We start from the raw sequence: 19,299 nt of genomic DNA, 5'->3' as shown, positions 1-19,299 counted from the left end.
GCATCTGGGTTTATTGCAGGCTCTGGTACCAGTGTCTATGTTAAGTCTGGTTGCTGTGTTATTGTGAGTGAGGAGTTGGTTAAGATTGGGTGGCTGTCTGTAGGCAATGAAAGGTCTTCCTCCCAGGGCTTGAGAAAGAGAACTGTCGTTGTCTAGGAGAGGTTGTAAATCTCTGATGATGTGTTGAACTGTTTTAACTTGGGAGCTGTATGTGATTACTAGTGGTGTTCTGTTATCTTCTCTTTTGGGTCTGTCTTGCAACAAGTTCTCTCTGGGTATCAGTCTGGCTTTGTTGATCTGTTGTTTAACTTCATCAGGCGGATATTTTAGGCTCAAAAAGGTTTGCTGTAGATCTCTTAGGTGAGAATCCCTGTCTGTAGAGTTGGAACAGATGCGGCTGTCACGTGGAGCCTGGCTATATACAATTGATTGTTTGGTATGGTATGTTTGGGATGGTAGCTGGAATTATGCAGATATGTTTGTTGGTCAGTTGATTTTCGGTATAAGGTGGTGTCTATGCACCCATCCTGTATTTTTATAGAAGTGTCCAGAAAATGTATTTCTTGCATAGATTGGTTCATTGTTATTGATGGTGGGGTGAAAGTCACTGAATATTCTAATACAGATAATTTTACTTTCCCATTTGCCATTCCCATCTATGACAAAGCTTTCCTCATTTTATCACCCAGAAGCCTGCTTTACTCATACTATGAAAAGCTTCATAGCATCCAATGTGGTGCGTTTTGAGATTCTGCAAAGCACCACATGACTCACTGTACCCTAATGCACTCCACTAATCCTGTTTGGACAGCTGTGCATGTGCATTTTGTTAGCTGCGTTTTAACTGTTCATCTTTGCAGTTTTAGCCTTCCTTTTATCTCTATGGCAAACAATATAGGAATTTCATTTGTGTCCCTCAGCAGGGAACTAGGGAGTCTTGCCTTTAATTTGCTTTTTGTGTAACAGCAATGACACATCCTCTTGTGTGCATGTGTGCACGCTCATTTTTTTCCTGATTATATTTTCTATAAGAAGGTCATCTTCATGCCAGTTGACCGTGAATATAAGGTTTCCCACCCCCCTAGAAAGCCTCAGCAGCAAAAGATTACAGACTTATTTTTACCGCTCAAATTTTTTTAGGCTGAAACACCTAATGGCTGTAATTACTCACTTCATTATTTAAAGAAATGTGTACTAAAAGTTAAGTAAAATTGCTAAATTGATGAGACTTTCAACAGCAGTTTATGGAATAGCACAGGGGGCTTGTTCCATCAAAGGGAAAATATGCCTCTAGGCATGATCAAACATTTGAGAGTTCCTCAAGTAGCTCTTTCTAAGTTGCTGATGCTACTTTCCTTTGGTTTCCCTCGTTTTCTCTACTTATCTAGCAAGTAGTTATGACGGAAAAGCAGTAGTTATGACGGAAAAGCTCATATTTGCTAACAATTTATAGAGGTCTTATTTATTTATTTGTATCCTGCTCTTCTGAAATGGTCTTCAGAAACCTCAGAATCTAAACATTAAAAGAACAATATGGTGCCAGGCAAGTCTCCTGGAGGAGGATATTCCAAAACGAGGGCAGTGTGATCCCACAACTAAAACTGCTCTTGTCCTGTTATAAACCACCACACCTCCGAAGGCCAGGAAATCCGGAGCGGAAGCTCACAAATGATAGTTTCTGTCACTGCACTGCAGCCATGAAGGGCTTTAAAGGGCACCAAGACTTTGAACTGAGCTCAGAAAGAAGACGGAGGACCCCTGCAGCCAGTCTAGCACAGGGGACTATGATCCCACCACCCATCCCAGTTAGCCTTGCAGCTGTAACCTGAACTACTTGCAATTTCCAGACTGTCTGCAAAAGGCAGCACAATGTACAGCCTATTGTAATAGCCCAAGTATATTAGTTTTGTTATCTGTGGCTGCAGCTGTTTTCCTATTATCGCAATGACAAGGTCATTTGTGTTATGAAACAGTCTGTGTGGCTTTTCAACAAGACCACCTCATTGAGGTTTGTGGCTAAGAAGAAACCTGAATCTGGATTTTCCACAACCAACCCCAGACCTATCCATTGTGCTACACTGGCCTCCAAACTGCATGACTGCAATCTTGGACAAACCTGATGGTCTACATTCCATTTGACTTCAGGACTAGCTTTAGCACTGAAACTAGCTTGGTTGCCCTGACGCCTAAAGGACACAGGGGTATGGCCTTGTTAATACTGCTAGACCTCTCAGCAGCTTTTGATACCCTCAATCAAGGGCAGGCTACTCAGCCTCAGAACTGGGGCACTTTGAATCAGTTGCTCCCTTCCTATCACAGAGGCAGATTTCAGATGCTGGGGGGAAACTACCACTGAGCTCTGTGAAATTTAGACTACAGCTGTGTTTTAGGCTTTTGCTGTCCTGTCCTTTTGCTGCTAATATTTATGCCTTGGTTTATTTTTAATCTTTGCTAGCCACACTTGGAGCACAATTTGCTTGAAATCAGGCCATAAAGTCTGTGCACACATCGACACACACAAATCCCAGGGTTTGTCGGTATAAGATTCTTACTGTCTACATTTCCTCCTTACACTACACAGAAGGCAAGGGTGTACTACTAAGCAAATATATGTTGACTTTTCCCAGGGTCTTTCCTCTTAACTCTGTCCCTTTAGGGCCTACCACCCAAGCCACAGGCTTACAAGGAAACTTAGGCATTGCTGCTTGTGTTTCTGGAACCCCAGCAGCAATGCTCAAAGTATGGCGCTGACATGGGAAGAATGATCAGATTCTGCACTGGCTTAAGAGCTCCAGCAAAGTATGGTCAGAAAGCTGTTTCATAAGATACTCAAATTGTACCTAGATTTTTTTTCCTGAAAATATGACCATTTACTGATTTGATAGGCAATGGCAACAAACTACACACACCTCAATAAAGAGTTCTCTAAAAAACAGAAATAAGACTTACCCAGTGTCCTTGACATAACTGGCAAAGCTGAACTGAGGACTAAGATCGAAACGCAGTTCCCAATTATCTGTTTGAACAAATAAAGTATTTCAATATGATTGATGAGCTCTAAGTCTACCATGTACGGCACTGAAAACACACCCCAGCTTCTTCTAATTTGATGTTAAATTCTGCCCATCCCTAAGGTTAATGTTTCCTCTGCAGTTCTCCAATATTGCTGTAAGCCAAGTGTTCCCAAACAACTCAAGTCTCCTCTAAAAATTCTTATATAGACCACAGGGATTTTTTATATTGGCATATACTGTATCATACAAACACAAAGAAAGCATACTAAGCCCCTATTTCTGCCACAGATGCTTTTTAACATAACAATGAATGTTATGTTGGCTTCCCAGATACAGAGATTCCAGCCTCTGTGCATCCAGAACGGCATTTGGTCTCTGTGTTGAAATGAGCAGCAGGCTGGACTTGCTGCTGTTTTTGGTCCCAAAGGAATCTTTGGGTTCTTTGCTGGTAAGAACCACTGCAGATCAAGAGATGAAACCGTAATGGGCATCCTTCTGTGAGGGAGGCACAGGGGGAAGGAGGGGGGAAGCCCCACTGCACTAGAGGGAGTCCTTGCACTGGCTTCCATTTATGCAATGGGTGGTTGAATCTGACCCTCACACATTAATCATGGATTACATAAATATGTGATGAGCTCCACTGGATAAAGGTAGAGTGTATCAATCTAATAAAATAAAATGTGAAGCATTATATAGTATAGATGGGGACTAAACCTTACTGTTTCCTTTCTTCAGTTTCACAAAGGTATGAAAAAACAGCTGCCCTTAACCTCTGAGTACAGAACTGCTCTTTCACATTTCACAGTGCTTGTGCAAGACAAGTACCTCATATCAGTATTGTTCTTTAGTCATTTAGTCGTGTCCGACTCTTCGTGACCCCATGGACCACAGCATGCCAGGCACTCCTGTCTTCCACTGCCTTCCGCAGCTTGGTCAAATTCATGTTCGTAGCTTCGAAGACACTATCCAACCATCTCGTCCTCTGTCGTCCTCTTCTCCTAGTGCCCTCAATCTTTCCCAACATCAGGGTCTTTTCCAGGGAGTCTTCTCTTCTCATGAGGTGGCCAAAGTATTAGAGTCTCTGCTTCAGGATCTGTCCTTCCAGTGAGCACTCAGGGTTGATTTCCTTCAGAATGGATAGGTTTGATCTTCTTGCAGATATTTCTTCCAGCAATCTTAATTTCGGCTTGGGATTCATCCAGCCCAGCCTTTCACATGATGAATTCTGCATATAAGTTAAATAAACAGGGAGACAATATACAGCCTTGTTGTACTCCTTTCCCAATTTTGAACCAATCAGTTGTTCCATATCCAGTTCTAACTGTAGCTTCTTGTCCCACACAGAGATTTCTCAGGAGACAGATGAGGTGATCAGGCACTCCCATTTCTTTAATAACTTGCCATAGTTCGCTGTGGTCGACACAGTTAAAGGCTTTTGCATAGTCAATGAAGCAGAAGTAGATGTCTTTCTGGAACTCTCTAGCTTTCTCCATAATCAAGCACGTTTGCAATTTGGTCTCTGGTTCCTCTGCCTCTTCTAAATCCAGCTTGCACTTCTGGGAGTTCTTGGTCCACATACTGCTTGAGCCTTCCTTGTAGAATTTTAGGGCATAACCTTGCTGGCGTGTGAAATGAGTGCAATTGTGCGGTAGTTGGAGCATTCTTTGGCACTGCCCTTCTTTGGGATTGGGATGTAGACTGATCTTCTCCAATCCTCTGGCCACTGCTGAGTTTTCCAAACTTGCTGGCATACTGAGTGTAGCACCTTAGCAGCAGCATCTTTTAAAATTTTAAATAGTTCAGCTGGAATACATCACTTCCACTGGCCTTGTTATTTGCAGTGCTTTCTAAGGCCCATTTGACTTCACTCTCCAGGATGTCTGGCTCAAGGTCAGCAACCACAGTGCCTGGGGTGTACGAGACATCCATATCTTTCTGGTATAATTCCTCTGTGTATTCTTGCCACCTCTTCTTGATGTCTTCTGCTTCTATTAGGTCCTTACCACTTTTGTCCTTAATTCTGGTAATCTTTGTACGAAATGTTCCTTTCATATCTCCAATTTTCTTGAACAGATCTCAAGTTTTTCCCATTCTATTGTTTTCCTCTATTTCTTTGCATGGCTCGTTTAAGAAGGCCCTCTTGTCTCTCGTTCCTATTTTTCAGAAATCTACATTCAATTTCCTGTATCTTTCACCATCTCCCTCGCATTTTGCTTGCCTTCTCTCCCCCGCTATTTGTAAGGCCTCGTTGGACAGCCACTTTGCTTTCTTGTATTTCCTTTTCCTTGGGATGGTTTTCGTTGCTGCCTCCTGTATAATGTTACGAGCCTCCATCCATAGTTCTTCAGGCACTCTGTCCACCAAATCTAAATCCTTAAACCTGTTCCTCACTTCCACTGTGCATTCATAAGGGATTTGATTTAGATTGTATCTTACTGGCCCAGTGGTTTTTTCCTACTTTCTTCAGTTTAAACTTGAATTTGCTATAAGAAGCTGATGATCTGAGCCACAGTCAGCTCCAGGTCTTGTTTTTGCTGACTGTATAGAGCTTCTCCATCTTTGGCTGAGGAATATAATCAATCTGATTTCGATGCTGCCCATCTGGTGATGTCCATGTGTAGAGTCGTCCCTTGTGTTGTTGGAAAAGAGCATTTGTGATGACCAGCTTGTTCTCTTGACAGAACTCTATTAGCCTTCGCACTGCTTCATTTTGAACTCCAAGGCCAAACTTGCCATTTGTTCCTTTTATCTCTTGACTCCCTACTTTAGCATTCCAATCCCCTATAATGAGAAGAACATCCTTCTTTGGTGTCATTTCTAGAAGGTGTTGTAAGTCTTCATAGAACTGGTCAATTTCAGTTTCTTCAGCACCGGTAGTTGATGTATAAACCTGGATTACTATGATGTTAAAAGTCTGCCTTGGATTTGTATCAAGATCATTCTATCATTTTTGAGATTGCATCCCAGTACAGCTTTCGCCACTCTTTTGTTGAATATGAGGGCCACTCCATTTCTTTTACGGGATTCTTGCCCGCAGTAGTAGATATGGTGGTCATCCGAACTGAATTTGCCCATTCCCGTACATTTTAGTTCACTGATGCTCAGGATGTCAATATTTATTCTTGCCATCTCATTTTTGACCACATCCAACTTACCAAGGTTCATGGTTCTTACATTCCAGGTTCCTATGCAATATTTTTCTTTACAGCATTGGACTTTCCTTTCGCTTCCAGGCATATCCACAACTGAGCGACCTTTTGGCTTTGGCCCAGCTGTTTCATCAGCTCTGAATCTACTTGTACTTGTCCTTATATCAGTATAGCACTATTGTACTTATATCAGTATAGCACTATTATATTAAAACTTGCCACAACACAATATAAGTTTTCAAAATCTCTAGATATATGTAATTGGCCCACAAATCATTTTTCTAACCTGCTGTATGTGAAGGGGCTGGGCATATATAATGGGACTCCTCAACATTTTTAATCAAGGATCATCTATAGTTGTTTTCTTTCCCACTTTCAAGAATTGCTTGCAAGATAAAAGCAAATATTTCCCCCCTCCTCCAATTCTTTGAATACAAAAAGGAAAGGAGAGAAGAAGAAAGGGGAGCTCAAGAATTCAGAAGTTAATGGACAGTAGGTTTTCAGTTTAAATAATTTTGATCTGTTTGTGGGAATTACTTTTTAATGTGTACACCATAGCACTAGTGCTTCTAAAGCCACTATAAAGTTCTGGAAAAGTCAAGGTAGCCTCAGAATAAAAAGTGTTTCTGAATAAAACTACTTCCGATTTAGTTATTCAATTTGAATTAATTTACCTGCATTACTTGTAGCAACCAAATTCTTTGCATTTCAAAGAAGCTCCTAAAGTACAGTTTGCACAAAGTTACTCATTAGCAATACAAGGGGGGGAGGGAACCCTTCAACAGATTTTCTATGGCTAGTTAACAAGCTTGGCCATTCCAGCACTTTACAAGTGAATGGACGCCATCCAAACTAAACAGGACAAGGCTTTTCCTTCCTTCCCCTCCCCCTCAAGACCATTCAGGGCCTGAAAAAAATCTTCTAGTCTGTTTACGCAACTTACAAACACTAATCACCACAAATGAGCCATTCAGAGCAATTACCATCTGTGGGAGTCAGGTTTGCCTTGGGTGGAAGAAATGGGCAAGCAAGAGGAGGGAGACATCACCACCTCAGACTTTTTAACCTACCTTTGTCATCGTTGTGTCATCCTTTCTGGGAGTGAAATCTCCAAAAAAGCGTAAGCTATAGAAGCCAACAACCGAAGAGACCATTAGATAGCTGTGAGAATCAAGGAATAAAAGAACCACTAAAGAATGCAGGTTTCAGACTCCTAGAAGACTTAAGCACCACAAAGGGAAGGGGGAGAGGGAGAGAGAGAGAGAGAGAGAGAGAGAGAGAGAGAGAGAGAGAGAGAGAGATAACAACCACTTTTGAGTGCATGGGAATGGCCAGCCTGTCATTTTCTCTCTTCTAGGCAAGTGTCTTAGTAAATTAACAGCGTCCCAGAAAATTAGACAGAATACTTGTTAACAGACAAGAACGCCTACTGAAAGAAAGGATACAAAATCAAAATGATCTCAAGTGCTGCTCCCACAAAACCAAATGTGGACAGAGAGGCATTTCCTATGCCAGGCCCCTGCAAGATTTAAGAAACAAAAGTATTACACAGAGAGCACTATTATTTTTCTGCCCATAAAATCTCAAGTGCATTGGACAGAAGCACAAAAAATGAAGAGTTATGAAGCATCATTTTCTGATAATCTTCTTACTAAGCTAATCCCTAGCCATTAATAATCACACACTATCAAGGCTGAAAACATGAGCCAGACATTTCAAAACGTAATTATTTTCCATCCAGATGAGTTATGTTAGAATGCCAGTGTGCACATTCAGAATATTGAAATGCACAAATAATTTGACGCAAATATAGGGAAACCAGGGGAATTGTAAAGCAACTTGCCTTACTACCTACTGCAGTCTCAGCAGTAAATGCAACACTTTCTAAATCATGCTCCATGTGTAAATAGAGTAACACAGAAAAGTCACAACGTAACTAAGATATATATAAAGAAGGGTGACTGTACACAACTGGAGCTTTGTTCAATCTTGCTGCTGATGTGATTCCCTGTTGCTTTAGATACATGCCACTTTAAACAGCTTTCCCCACCAGCGGTGGTGTTAATGGTGACATCTAATAGCTCTGTGCATTATTAACCTGTACACATATGCTGCTGCTTCCGACACTGATTATTGAGATTGTTCCTTTTATTCTATTTAGATATGTCCCACATGCCAAACAATGTGCGAAGCACACTTCACAATATGAAAACTTGAGGTTGTATGGCTGCTATTAAACTCAAAGTCAGGGACAGAATTCATACTTCTGAACACAGGTCTCTTAGGGCTGCAATTCTATACCCATTTTCCTGAAGCCCACTGAATTCAATGGGACTTTTCCAAGTAGGCATGTATTAGATTGTGCTGTCAATGTGCCTTTTGCTGGTGTTAATATCACAAAAGAATAACACTTTACCCTTGACCCCTTTGGCATTGCAGTTTCATCAACCAGCAGGCAAAGAATATTGCAAGCAACCAAGAGGACAGAGATTGCCTTAAAAAGAAAAAGAAACATTAAGTCATGAAGGTTCAAAAATATTTGCTGTATTTCACACTGATTACCATTTCTGAGGAATCCCCCTCTGTATTGGAGAAGAAAACTTAGGGCAGTGGTTCCCACAGGGTGTGGCCTGCCACACTGGTGTGGCAGGAGAGGGTGTCAAGTGTGGCAAATTCAAGGACAATCAAAGAAACATTTAAACATTTCAGTGTAGTATAGTATCATATCACATCAATATAATTGTTTTATACTCTCTGGATGTCTTACAATCATATTATAAAGTAGTTGTGTTCTATGTTATAAATCAAGCACAAAAAGAAGTTTTTCTTTTTGTTTTCCAATGTACTTCTTATCAATAAAAAAATTGGTGTGGCACAAGCAAATTTTTATTCTGGAAGTGTGGCCCAGGCCCAGAGAAAAAAGTTTGAGAACCACTGGCTTAGGGAGACAAAAACAGCTTCTTATTATTTTTGTTACTTTGCTCACACAGGTACATGAAAAAGATCACTAATCTCAAAAGGACAGGTGGGTTTTAAGCAATGGAAGGAAATTACAGCTTACAGTTTCAATTAGCAGCAGGATCATTACAGCTGGATACACAAGATTCCTCTCCCAAGCTGAAGCCTTTTTCCGTCGTTCTTTTAAGAGAAAAATAAGCAAACTTGCTATATTAAGGTGTTTAGAGACAAACATCTTTTCCTATTCTGAAAGTAGAAGTTCTCTAAGATCCACCACACTTAACTAAAAGAAGCCCAGATTAATATTGTAAGCAAGACTACTGTGGAATTCCAAGGACAACTTCCTAGCCTACCTCTGGTTTCAGGAGCAATTTGTAGGTCATTTATATTTCCCTGCCAGGCAATAAGTGGCACACACATTACTCTGCGTACTATTAAATTGTCCCTAACCATGACCAGGCAAAGTAGCGGAAGGATTTATTTTGGGGATATCAACCACCTACCAATCTTTCTGGAATGTTTTCCCCAACAATCTGGCTTCACATATGAGGAAGCACTTGGAACATTCAAACATTTGGCCCCCAGTATGGAGTCTGCAATGGTACCCTTTTCACTACAGATTACATCACATGCAAAAAGCTTATCAAAAAGAGCTAACATCCCATTGACAGAAGAATGTATATGTAATTTATTTCCTCTTTTAATATAATTTTCCAAAAGCGTAGTCAACCCATGGAATATGTTACAAGGTGTGACAATTCTCACCAACTCAGGTGGGTTTAAAAAGTGTTAGACGAATGCATGGGAGGATAAGGCTTATGATGGCTCCAGGACCAGAAACAGAATGCATCTGAAGACCAGCTGGTAAGTACAGGAGCAGGAAAGGGCTACTGCACTCATGACCTATTTGTGGGTTTTCCCTAGAGGCATCTATGGGAATCGGGGTGCTGGACTACACAGGTCTTTGGTCTAATCCGGTAGGGCTCTTATTTCCTTATCTTGTGTGACTATATCCATCCATCAGATGGGATACTTAATTTTAAAAAACAACTAAAAGCTATTAAGTAAATATTTACTGAGTCCCATCAGGGAAAAAGACAGGGCATAAATAAATCAAAACCCATTTACAGGACTGCAGGGTTTCCCGCCATGAAGTGTGATGTTAACGAAACCTATTGACACAAGAGATCGTCTTGGTAATAACACCTGATATGATAAGCACACACATTTCTAACACCACCCAGAAACAGTTTTAAACTGAACTAACACACACACACAGGGAACCACAGAAAAGGCCCGATGTAATTACCCAATTTTGTCTTCATACTCTTCACATTACTTAGTTCCTGCTTCAGCTGCTTTGTGTTGTACTCCACTGGTGAAGACATCCCTGTTGAAGAAGAAAGACATAGACACTTGGTTAAGGCTACTAAAACAAACCTGGCTGGATTATAATGGTGCAAAAAAAGCAATTGCGTCAGGGCCCATGCCAATAGGGGCCCAAGACTATGAGCTGAAGCTGCTAGGAAAGTTATGGAGCAAAACGTGCAAGCAACCTTCTAAATGATTTCGGTGAAAAGACTCACATTGGCTCCTGCCAGCTATGTTTTTAGCCAATGAGTTAAATCAGAACTGTGACTGATGAGTTGTTTGAATCCCAGACTATCGGAATCCCTGGGATCCTAAGAGCTGTTATTTTCCTTCCTCTTTCCTGCTTTTTTCTTCTTTTCTAGTCCTTGGCATTTCCATTGCCCTTCCTTTCTTTGCAGAAACCAGGACGCACCTTTCCTGTGGTCCATCTGCAAAAATATAAATTGTCCTCTGCTTCCACCTCTTTAACCATTTTACATCAGGACCAGAACCATAGATCACAGGTGGAGCATAATGTTTGTATGCATGGTGTCCCAGGTTCAACCTCTGGCATCACCAGTAATGAGCTAGGAAAGTCCTCAAAGAGCAGCTGCCCCTTGGAGCACAGAAGAGTGAGCTAAATAATGGGCTACCCTGTATAAAGGAAGCTTTATTTGTCAATACAGGTGTTTGGATGCTCACCAAATCTTGCTGCATCTGCAGTAATTTTCACATCAGTGTTAATGGGAAATACATCAAATCTCTAATATTTACACTGACGCATAAATGACAGGTCTTACAACTTCCTCCGAGATGATAACAAGGCAACACTAATCCCAATATTTTGCCAAAGAGCAAGGCAACATTTTAGAGCAATCACATCAGAACTCTGAAAGACAGCACAAACTATTCAAAGCACTACAGCCTCTCAACTTCATTTCAAACAAGCACAAAAGTTTAATGTCTGCATTGTCTAGCCAATAAATCAAACTGGTAGACAGAACATGTCCAGACTAGTCATGAAAAATTAGAAGGGATTCTCCAAGAAAACCACAAAGCAGCTCATTTAAGGTCAATTTAACAGTATTATTTTGTTTTTCTTCCAGCCCCAACATAATATTTCAGTACCTCAAAGGAAATTGTAGGAGTATCTATTTGCATTCCCTGTAGGTGATTGGCAGTTCAACACCAATTAGTTCAAAATTACACTGTTACTAGTACGCAATAAAAACAACACCTTTCATCTTTCTTACATAGGTCAGAATACCTTCAGAGCCAATAACTTTGATCAAATAAGCATTTTTGATCCTGCCCCACCCGTCTCCTTGGATTCAGGAAAACTAATAGCTAAAGGCAACTTTTCCCTTTTAATATAAAGAAAGTCCTAGCTTTATTCTTTTGGTGTAGGAATGATGTGGGTATTGAAATACAATATGCTAGAAACACTGCTGCCAACCCAGTCTCTTTCGCAACAAGAAAGTTTAGGCAGATCAGCCATTGCAGGGATGATTTCCTCACCACCAAAAAAAAGCATATGGGGAAAAGAAAGTTATATAAAATTCAAATTTTATAAATTATAAGTGTTTTTAATGACTGGCATGATCTTAAAAAGGCATTTTTAAAAGACACGAGATTAATAATAATTTAAGTTTTTTCAGTTTGATTCCTAGAAGCATTCTGCTAAGCCAGAACCAAAGTAAAAATATTGCTGATTCAAATCCCACCGTCTAGGAAATTATGAAGATTATAGCTACCAAAGTTTCTCATTCTTTCCAGGATTAGAGGCAGCTTCCATAGCCTTCATTATACTAGTACCTGAGATTCTGCCAAAAATGTGATTAACATCTGTTATATGTGTGTCCACACTTGCAAACAAGTGTTCAATACTTCCTTGTTCAGTATTTGTTAATTCTCACTAGCATACAAAGACACGGTTCTTCAACAGGTGTGTTGGTTTTCTTGGATCGATGAGTGGGACAAGCGAAGGTCCACAGCACCACTGAGTTGACTGCCCCACAGACAAAGGGAGATTCTGAAAAGGTTCCATGTTTAGCCCAGGGAATTTTTATGTACAATGCTTTATAACACACAAACCAACTAACCTATTCAAGAAACCGAGGAGAACATTTCCTGTTTTGTGGTTGCAGTTCCAACACCTCTGATCCTACACAACTGTGGATAAACAGGAACGGCAGCTTCCTGCTCCAAAGCTGTTCTTTGGAATTCTTCAGGGAGAGGGGATTTTCATCAGGACTGGCATGGGAGAAAGGGTTAACTTCCCTTCCCTGCAAAGTCCTGATTAGTCGAAGAAGAAGAAGAAGAAGAAGAAGAAGAAGAGTAGTAGTAGTAGTAGTAGTAGTAGTAGTAGTAGTAGTTTGGATTTGATATCCCACTTTATCCCTACCCTAGGGAGTCTCAAAGCGGCTAACATTCTCCTTTCCCTTCCTCCCCCACAACAAACACTCTGTGAGGTGAGTGGGGCTAAGAGACTTCAGAGAAGTGTGACTGGCCCAAGGTCACCCAGCAGCTGCATGTGGAGGAGCGGAGACGCGAACCCGGTTCCCCAGATTACGAGACTACCGCTCTTAACCACTACACCACACTGGCTCTCTGGCACACTGGCAGTATCTCCAGCAATTGCTGGGTGAAGTGCAGGAAGAATAGGAAGCTTTCTTCTACCCAATGAGACAATTGGTCCACCCAGCTCATTACTGTTTACACTGACTGGTGGCAACTCTCCAGTTTCAGGCAGTCCTAACTGGAGATACCAGTCTGGTATAACGGGACACCAGGGACCTTCTGCATGTGGAGCAGACGCTTCACCACCAAGCTATGGTCCTTCTCAACGGTTGGCTAACTAGCTGACCCCCCTGATCATGAGCACTCAGCACTGCAACATTTTGTAGCAGGCCCATCTGTCCACAAAAAGTTGAAAATAGTCAAACTAAAGGAAATGTGACTATAGTAACTACATGTATTCCAAAGCTTCTCAGCAATAAGTAAAACATCTAAGCAACTGAAATGCATATTTTAGTTTTCCCATTTGATTCCCTGAAAGGAAAGAATTCAAAACCGATTGTGTCAAAACACGATTTCGCTTAAGAAAGAAAGGGGGGCAACCATGACCATTCCATGAGCACCAAGGAAACAATAATGAAATACACAGCAACGATTATTGTGCAGTTCCATCATAACATCAAGCTTGGTACAGTGGTGCCTCGCAAGACGAAATTAATTCGTTCCGCAAGTCTTTTCGTCTTGCGAGTTTTTCGTCTTGCGAAGCACGGTTTCCCATAGGAATGCATTAAAAATCAATTAATGCGTTCCTATGGAAACCGCCTTCAGACCAGGTCCGGGGACAGTCTGTCCCCCGACCTCTTCTGAAGCCTGGCGGGGGGCAAAAGTCTTTGCTCCCCCCTGCCTGCCTTCCCGGGATAGCGGAAAACGCAGCGCTGCCTTCCCGCTCTCCCGGAAAGGCAGGCAGGGGGGACAAAGACTTCGGTCCTGGACCTCTTCTGAAGGCTGGCGGGGGGCAAAAGTCTTTGCTCCCCCCGCCTGCCTTCAAAAGCCGTCCGAGATAGCGGGAAGCGCTTCCCTGCTATCCCGAACCGCTTTTAAAATGCTGGCGGTGGGCAACAAAGCCTTTCGCCCCCGCCGGCCTTCCTGGACCTCTTCTGAAGTCCGGAGGGGGGGGAAAGGCTTTGCTCCCCACCGCCAGCATTTAAAAGAGGTCCCCGGAGATTTCCCTATGGGCTTTCGTCTTGCGAAGCAAGCCCATAGGGAAAATCGTCTAGCGAAGCGTCGCAAAAACCGAAAAACCCTTTCGTCTTGCGGGTTTTTCGTCTTGCGAGGCATTCGTCTTGCGGGGCACCACTGTAGTTAGGGAAAAAATAATTACTCCACTGTAGCTTCAAAGAAATTCACTGATATTTGTGCTAAAGGTAACATATAAACCTGTTCAATGAAACAGATTGCTCTAAAAATCTCAAGGTAGTCTTTGAAATTCCAACTATAATTCTCTGTATTTTAGATGCTTATACAAATAAAACTATTGTCTATGGTTACATTATGACATGCAATGCCCTTAAGCTCATTTGGAGGTTCTAGCAGGGCAGGGCAGCTATCATATACCCTTGACCGAAGAACGGTGCATTCATTCTTATCTGAGATAGTCATCCTCTTCCACCGAACTTGCAGCTTCAGGAAGGATGCACATGGAGCAGTGAGGGAGGAAGGGCCCAATCAACCCTGACAACCAATGAAGTGACAGATGTCACAGCCAGATCACCCTCAAAACAATGTCACTTCATTGAAACTGTCATCCTATATTTGTTTCTTGTTTTTTCCTTCTTATGATAGTCCCTTCATTTCTATACTGCCAGCACAGTACACAAACACTTGGGCCACAATCCAGCAGCATGTGCATACCCTCTGATGGAAAAGGACAATGTGGTGTTTCTTTCTGTGAGTTCCCTGTAACGTTTTATGCATCGCATGTAAAGAAATGGTTGGTATCCATCTGTTTTGAGAGGCAAAGGAGTGGGCCTCCAGTGGTTCTGAAGTTAAATCACTGCAGTAGCAGCACCAAAGTAACCTCTCCAGGGTGCAAGCCTGGGCCGTGTGTATGGGGATCCTGGGCTGCCCAGATGACAAGATCCCCCTCTCTTGGCCTCCCTGATGTGATCCAAAGGAAAGCAGAGTGCATTTGGCACCAGCTTGGCTGCAGCAGCTTCCGGAAGGAGGCATACAAGGAAATGTATTCTTGGTTTTGCCTTTATTTAAATGGCTGCCTACACCACAATCCGTTCAGAGTGCTTCCAGAGAGCCAGTGTGGTGTAGTGGTTAAGAGCGGTAGTCTCGTAATCTGGGGAACCGGGTTCGCGTCTCCGCTCCTTCACCTGCAGCTGCTGGGTGACCTTGGGCTAGTCACACTTCTCTGAAGTCTCTCAGCCCCACTCACCTCAAAGAGTGTTTGTCGTGGGGGAGGAAGGGAAAGGAGAATGTTAGCCGCTTTGAGATTCCTTAAAGGGAGTGAAAGGCGGGATATCAAATCCAAACTCTTCTTCTTCTTCCTTAAGAAAAGGCAGGTTTGGATCGAAAACAAATGTGGCAGCTGGTAAAGCTTATCATTTCTGTAGAAATGACAAAATACTGCCTCTTTATACAACCAGATACAAGACGAACCACCATACATATCAAACATACCTACCATTTAGCCTCCTCATGATAGCTTCTTCTTCTAAGGTGATGATATATATCTGTTCATCCAAGTCTTCAAGGATCTAAGTCAGAAATTTAGAAACTAGATAAATATGCATTACAGGTAGTCCATACACAATTCACCATGTGCAAAACTTAGAGGGAATAGCAGCCTAGGCATGAGGACAACCTATACTGCTGGGCCAAGTGTGAACTGGCCCTCAGCTGACCAAAATGGCAACATTTATTTTTAAAACAATGCTTCTGGCATTCTCCTAGGTTTTTCTCTTGGTTCCCAAACACAGTGGGTAATTTTAAATTTGTGCATATAGAATTGACCCTATGTGATGAGCAACATTCTTCGAGTTGTCTACATATGGGGAAGGTTTGTTAAAAAATGTTCAGTTGACGACACAGGTCAAGACCACAATTCTGAAAATACGCAAGTACAGATTTATTTATATGTAGGACCCAGGTTACAACATAAAAGCATTTTCTATAACAAAGAGTATGAAACAAAAACTTTCAAGTTTGTTCGGACCTAATATTTTTTCTAGAAAAGAATTCCAGTTTAAGTCACCTGGCCTGAGATAGCTCAGTCAGTAGCGCATGAGAATCTTAATCTCTGGGTCGTGGCTTTGAGCCCCATATTGAGCAAAGGATCCCTGCATTGGACTGGATGACCTTCAAGGTCCCTTCCAATTCTATGATTCTATGAGTCTGTGATTCTAACAGAACTTGGTCAAACACAGACTGTTTAGGTAAAGCTACTTTCCTGTTTGGGATTCAGGTCCCAAGCATCATATTTTCGGGCCCATTACAAACATGTTAACATGTGCCTTCTCCACACACTTGCCATGATCCCATACATACAACTTCATGTTATCATAAAAGAATTTTTTTCTAATTCTGAAATTAAATTGTATACATTTCTGAAATTGCACCATGGTGCACACAGAGGTTTCTCTGCCATGCCCCCAAACACTCCTCATTTCTGCTATTTTGTTAGAACACAAATTCCAGCCTGAATGAAAGTTCTACAAAGCTTGCTGACTATTTTGTAAAGAAAATGGTCCTAACAAAGGGAGTGATGTTTTGCTTCTTTATCATATTGTACCAACACAACAGCAAACGTTTTACGAATAAATCAATTCATTTCACAGCTTTATCTTTCTGCACTTTTTCTTTGCAAAATCATGGATTGTTTTTCCAAAGAAATCAATTTCTCATTAGATCCCTTGACCGACAAAATAGCCAGGTGCCATAACTGCAGTTTTTGATAAGTGCAAGCTTGTTTACACTTATTTCAGTGTCTGACAGAGAACCTAGCAGTGTGCAAAAAGTATGGAGGGCTATATACACTTCACTGAAAACTAACTGCAGTTCTTTGTTGTAAATATCCTTTAGTAAGGTAAGTGATAGAGACGTGGGTGGCACTGTGGGTTAAACCACAGAGCCTAGGGCTTGCTGATCAGAAGGTCGGCGGTTCGAATCCCCGCAACGGGGTGAGCTCCCGTTGCTTGGTCCCTGCTCCTGCCAAACTAGCAGTTCGAAAGCACGTCAACGTGCAAGTAGATAAATAGGTACCGTTCCGGCAGGAAGGTAAACGGCGTTTCCGTGCACTGCTCTGGTTCGCCAGAAGCAGCTTAGTCATGCTGGCCACATGACCCAGAAGCTGTATGCCGGCTCCCTCGGCCAATAAAGCGAGATGAGCGTCGCAACCCCAGAGTCGGCCACGACTGGACCTAATGGTCAGGGGTCCCTTTACCTTTAAGGTAAGTGATGATATTTCACACTCTTTTCCAAGTGGACTTGGAATATTTATTTTCAGGTGGAAATGTCTCTGAAATATCTATAGGATATGTGTGAAACAGACATTTAGAAGTTTCCTCCAGTTTATCGGGGCCTAGTTAGGTATTTTATGACTGAAGAAAATATAGAACATATGGGTATTATTTGATTACAATTTAGCCTCATTATCCCCTCATGGTAATGTGGTTACAGCCTGGCCAGACCAGGCTCCTACTTGATCTCAACCCACCCCCCACCCCCATGCTTGGGACCTGTTTGGATTTGCTTATTGCATCAAAGCAGGCAACACCTACCGTTGGCTTCACAAGCAACTGACCCATCACTGTAAACATTCGTGAAAGTCCCACTGGTGTGCATACTGTGGAGGAAAACGCAAGATAACACAGTTCTAGTCTCCATTAAACAGAATCTGAAAGAATTAATATAGGGAATGGGCAATTGTAGTTAGCAAGAGAAGCTCCATTCTGCCTAATAGTTTTGTAATTTGTTGCCATGCAGCATAGGCATTGGCTGTTTTCAAGTAAGTCAGAAACTCTAGTAGGGGTATGGAGTTAATTATGGCCAAATCCATTTCCTTTTTCCATTTTATTATTCTGTCTTACTCTCATATCACTGAAATTTAAAACTGAGAATGATTCAAAAATGAGTTGTTTTGTCCAATTTATGAGAAACTACCTCCACCCTGTTACTGGTCAATATTCTGTCACCAGTAATGAATTTCCTGGGAGCATCTTGTAGAAATTTTATCGTTTAAGTAAAAAGTTAAATTAGATACAGTTTGTAAGCTTGTATTTCTATGCTACAAGTTGCCCAGACAACAATGTCACTGAGTGACTACATAAATATACTTAGCAGATAAGTAAATAAATATCCCTCCCCTTTTAACAAATGCATCTGCACTCTGAGAATATACTGGGATAGAAACAGAGTTCAGCAGCAGAGCATATGCTTTGCCATGCAGAAGGCCTTGCTTCAAACTACCCTAAGGAGTCTCAAGGGGACGTGGGTGGCACTGTGGGTTCAACCACAGAGCCTAGGCCTTGCCGATCAGAAGGTCGGCGGTTCGAATCCCCGCGACAGGGTGAGCTCCCATTGTTCGGTCTCAGCTCCTGCCAACCTAGCAGTTCAAAAGCACATCAAAGTGCAAGTAGATAAATAGGTACCGCTCCGGCGGGAAGGTAAACAGTGTTTCCATGCACTGCTCTGGTTCACCAGAAGCAGCTTAGTCATGCTGGTCACATGACCTGGAAGCTCTCTGCAGACAAACGCCAGCTCCCTTGGCCTATAGAGCGAGATGAGCATGCAACCCCAGAGTCGTCTGCGACTGGACCTAATGGTCAGGGGTACCTTTACCTTTACTAAGAAGTCTCAAAGTAGCTAACAATCTCCTTTTCCCTTCCTGCCCCACAACAAACACTCTGTGAGGTGAGTGGGGCTGAGAGACTTCAGAGAGAAGTGTGACTAGCCCAAGGTCACCCAGCAGCTGCATGTGGAGGAGCGGGGAATCGAACCTGGTTCACCAGATTACAAGTCCAATGCTCTTAACCTCTACACCACACTGGCTCAGAGTAGACCATTCTCAGCTTGGTGAAGTTTGACCTGGCATAAGACAGGCTCCTCTGTTTCTGTATATCTAATTGCTGTACGCAGCTTTGTCCTGAGATGTTTATTTGTTGCTCAGGTTCAGGGAACTGGCAAGCATGCTGTCTCCTCTTGTTCATACAGTGCAGACTACAATTGTAACTTTTCATGACACCTTGCTAGCTCTCAAATATGTGGTCTCCAATTTCCCTTCTGTAAAATGGACAAAACTCAAA

The 19,299-nt window shown here is 42.1% G+C and overlaps 1 protein-coding gene across 2 annotated transcripts in view; it reads right to left on the bottom strand.

Moving 5' to 3' along the window:
• The window catches only part of LMBR1 (limb development membrane protein 1), a 62,387-nt gene that overhangs the window by 6,630 nt on the left and 36,458 nt on the right, over nucleotides 1-19,299 (bottom strand). For both annotated transcript variants that reach the window (XM_081882534.1, XM_081882535.1), the window contains 8 exons: nucleotides 17,776-17,840; nucleotides 15,681-15,753; nucleotides 10,431-10,511; nucleotides 9,225-9,301; nucleotides 8,580-8,657; nucleotides 7,609-7,682; nucleotides 7,234-7,324; nucleotides 2,950-3,016 (listed from right to left, as the gene is read on the bottom strand). In XM_081882534.1, coding sequence (XP_081738660.1) covers nucleotides 2,950-3,016; nucleotides 7,234-7,324; nucleotides 7,609-7,682; nucleotides 8,580-8,657; nucleotides 9,225-9,301; nucleotides 10,431-10,511; nucleotides 15,681-15,753; nucleotides 17,776-17,840 — 606 coding nt within the window. The remainder of the gene's footprint in view (nucleotides 1-2,949; nucleotides 3,017-7,233; nucleotides 7,325-7,608; nucleotides 7,683-8,579; nucleotides 8,658-9,224; nucleotides 9,302-10,430; nucleotides 10,512-15,680; nucleotides 15,754-17,775; nucleotides 17,841-19,299) is intronic.

The sequence above is a fragment of the Podarcis melisellensis genome (genome assembly GCF_964234715.1).
Source record: "Podarcis melisellensis genome assembly, chromosome: 12".
NCBI lineage: Eukaryota > Metazoa > Chordata > Lepidosauria > Squamata > Lacertidae > Podarcis > Podarcis melisellensis.
The sequence above is the reverse complement of the archived record's forward strand: the minus strand, read 5'-3'. Positions and strand labels throughout refer to the sequence as shown.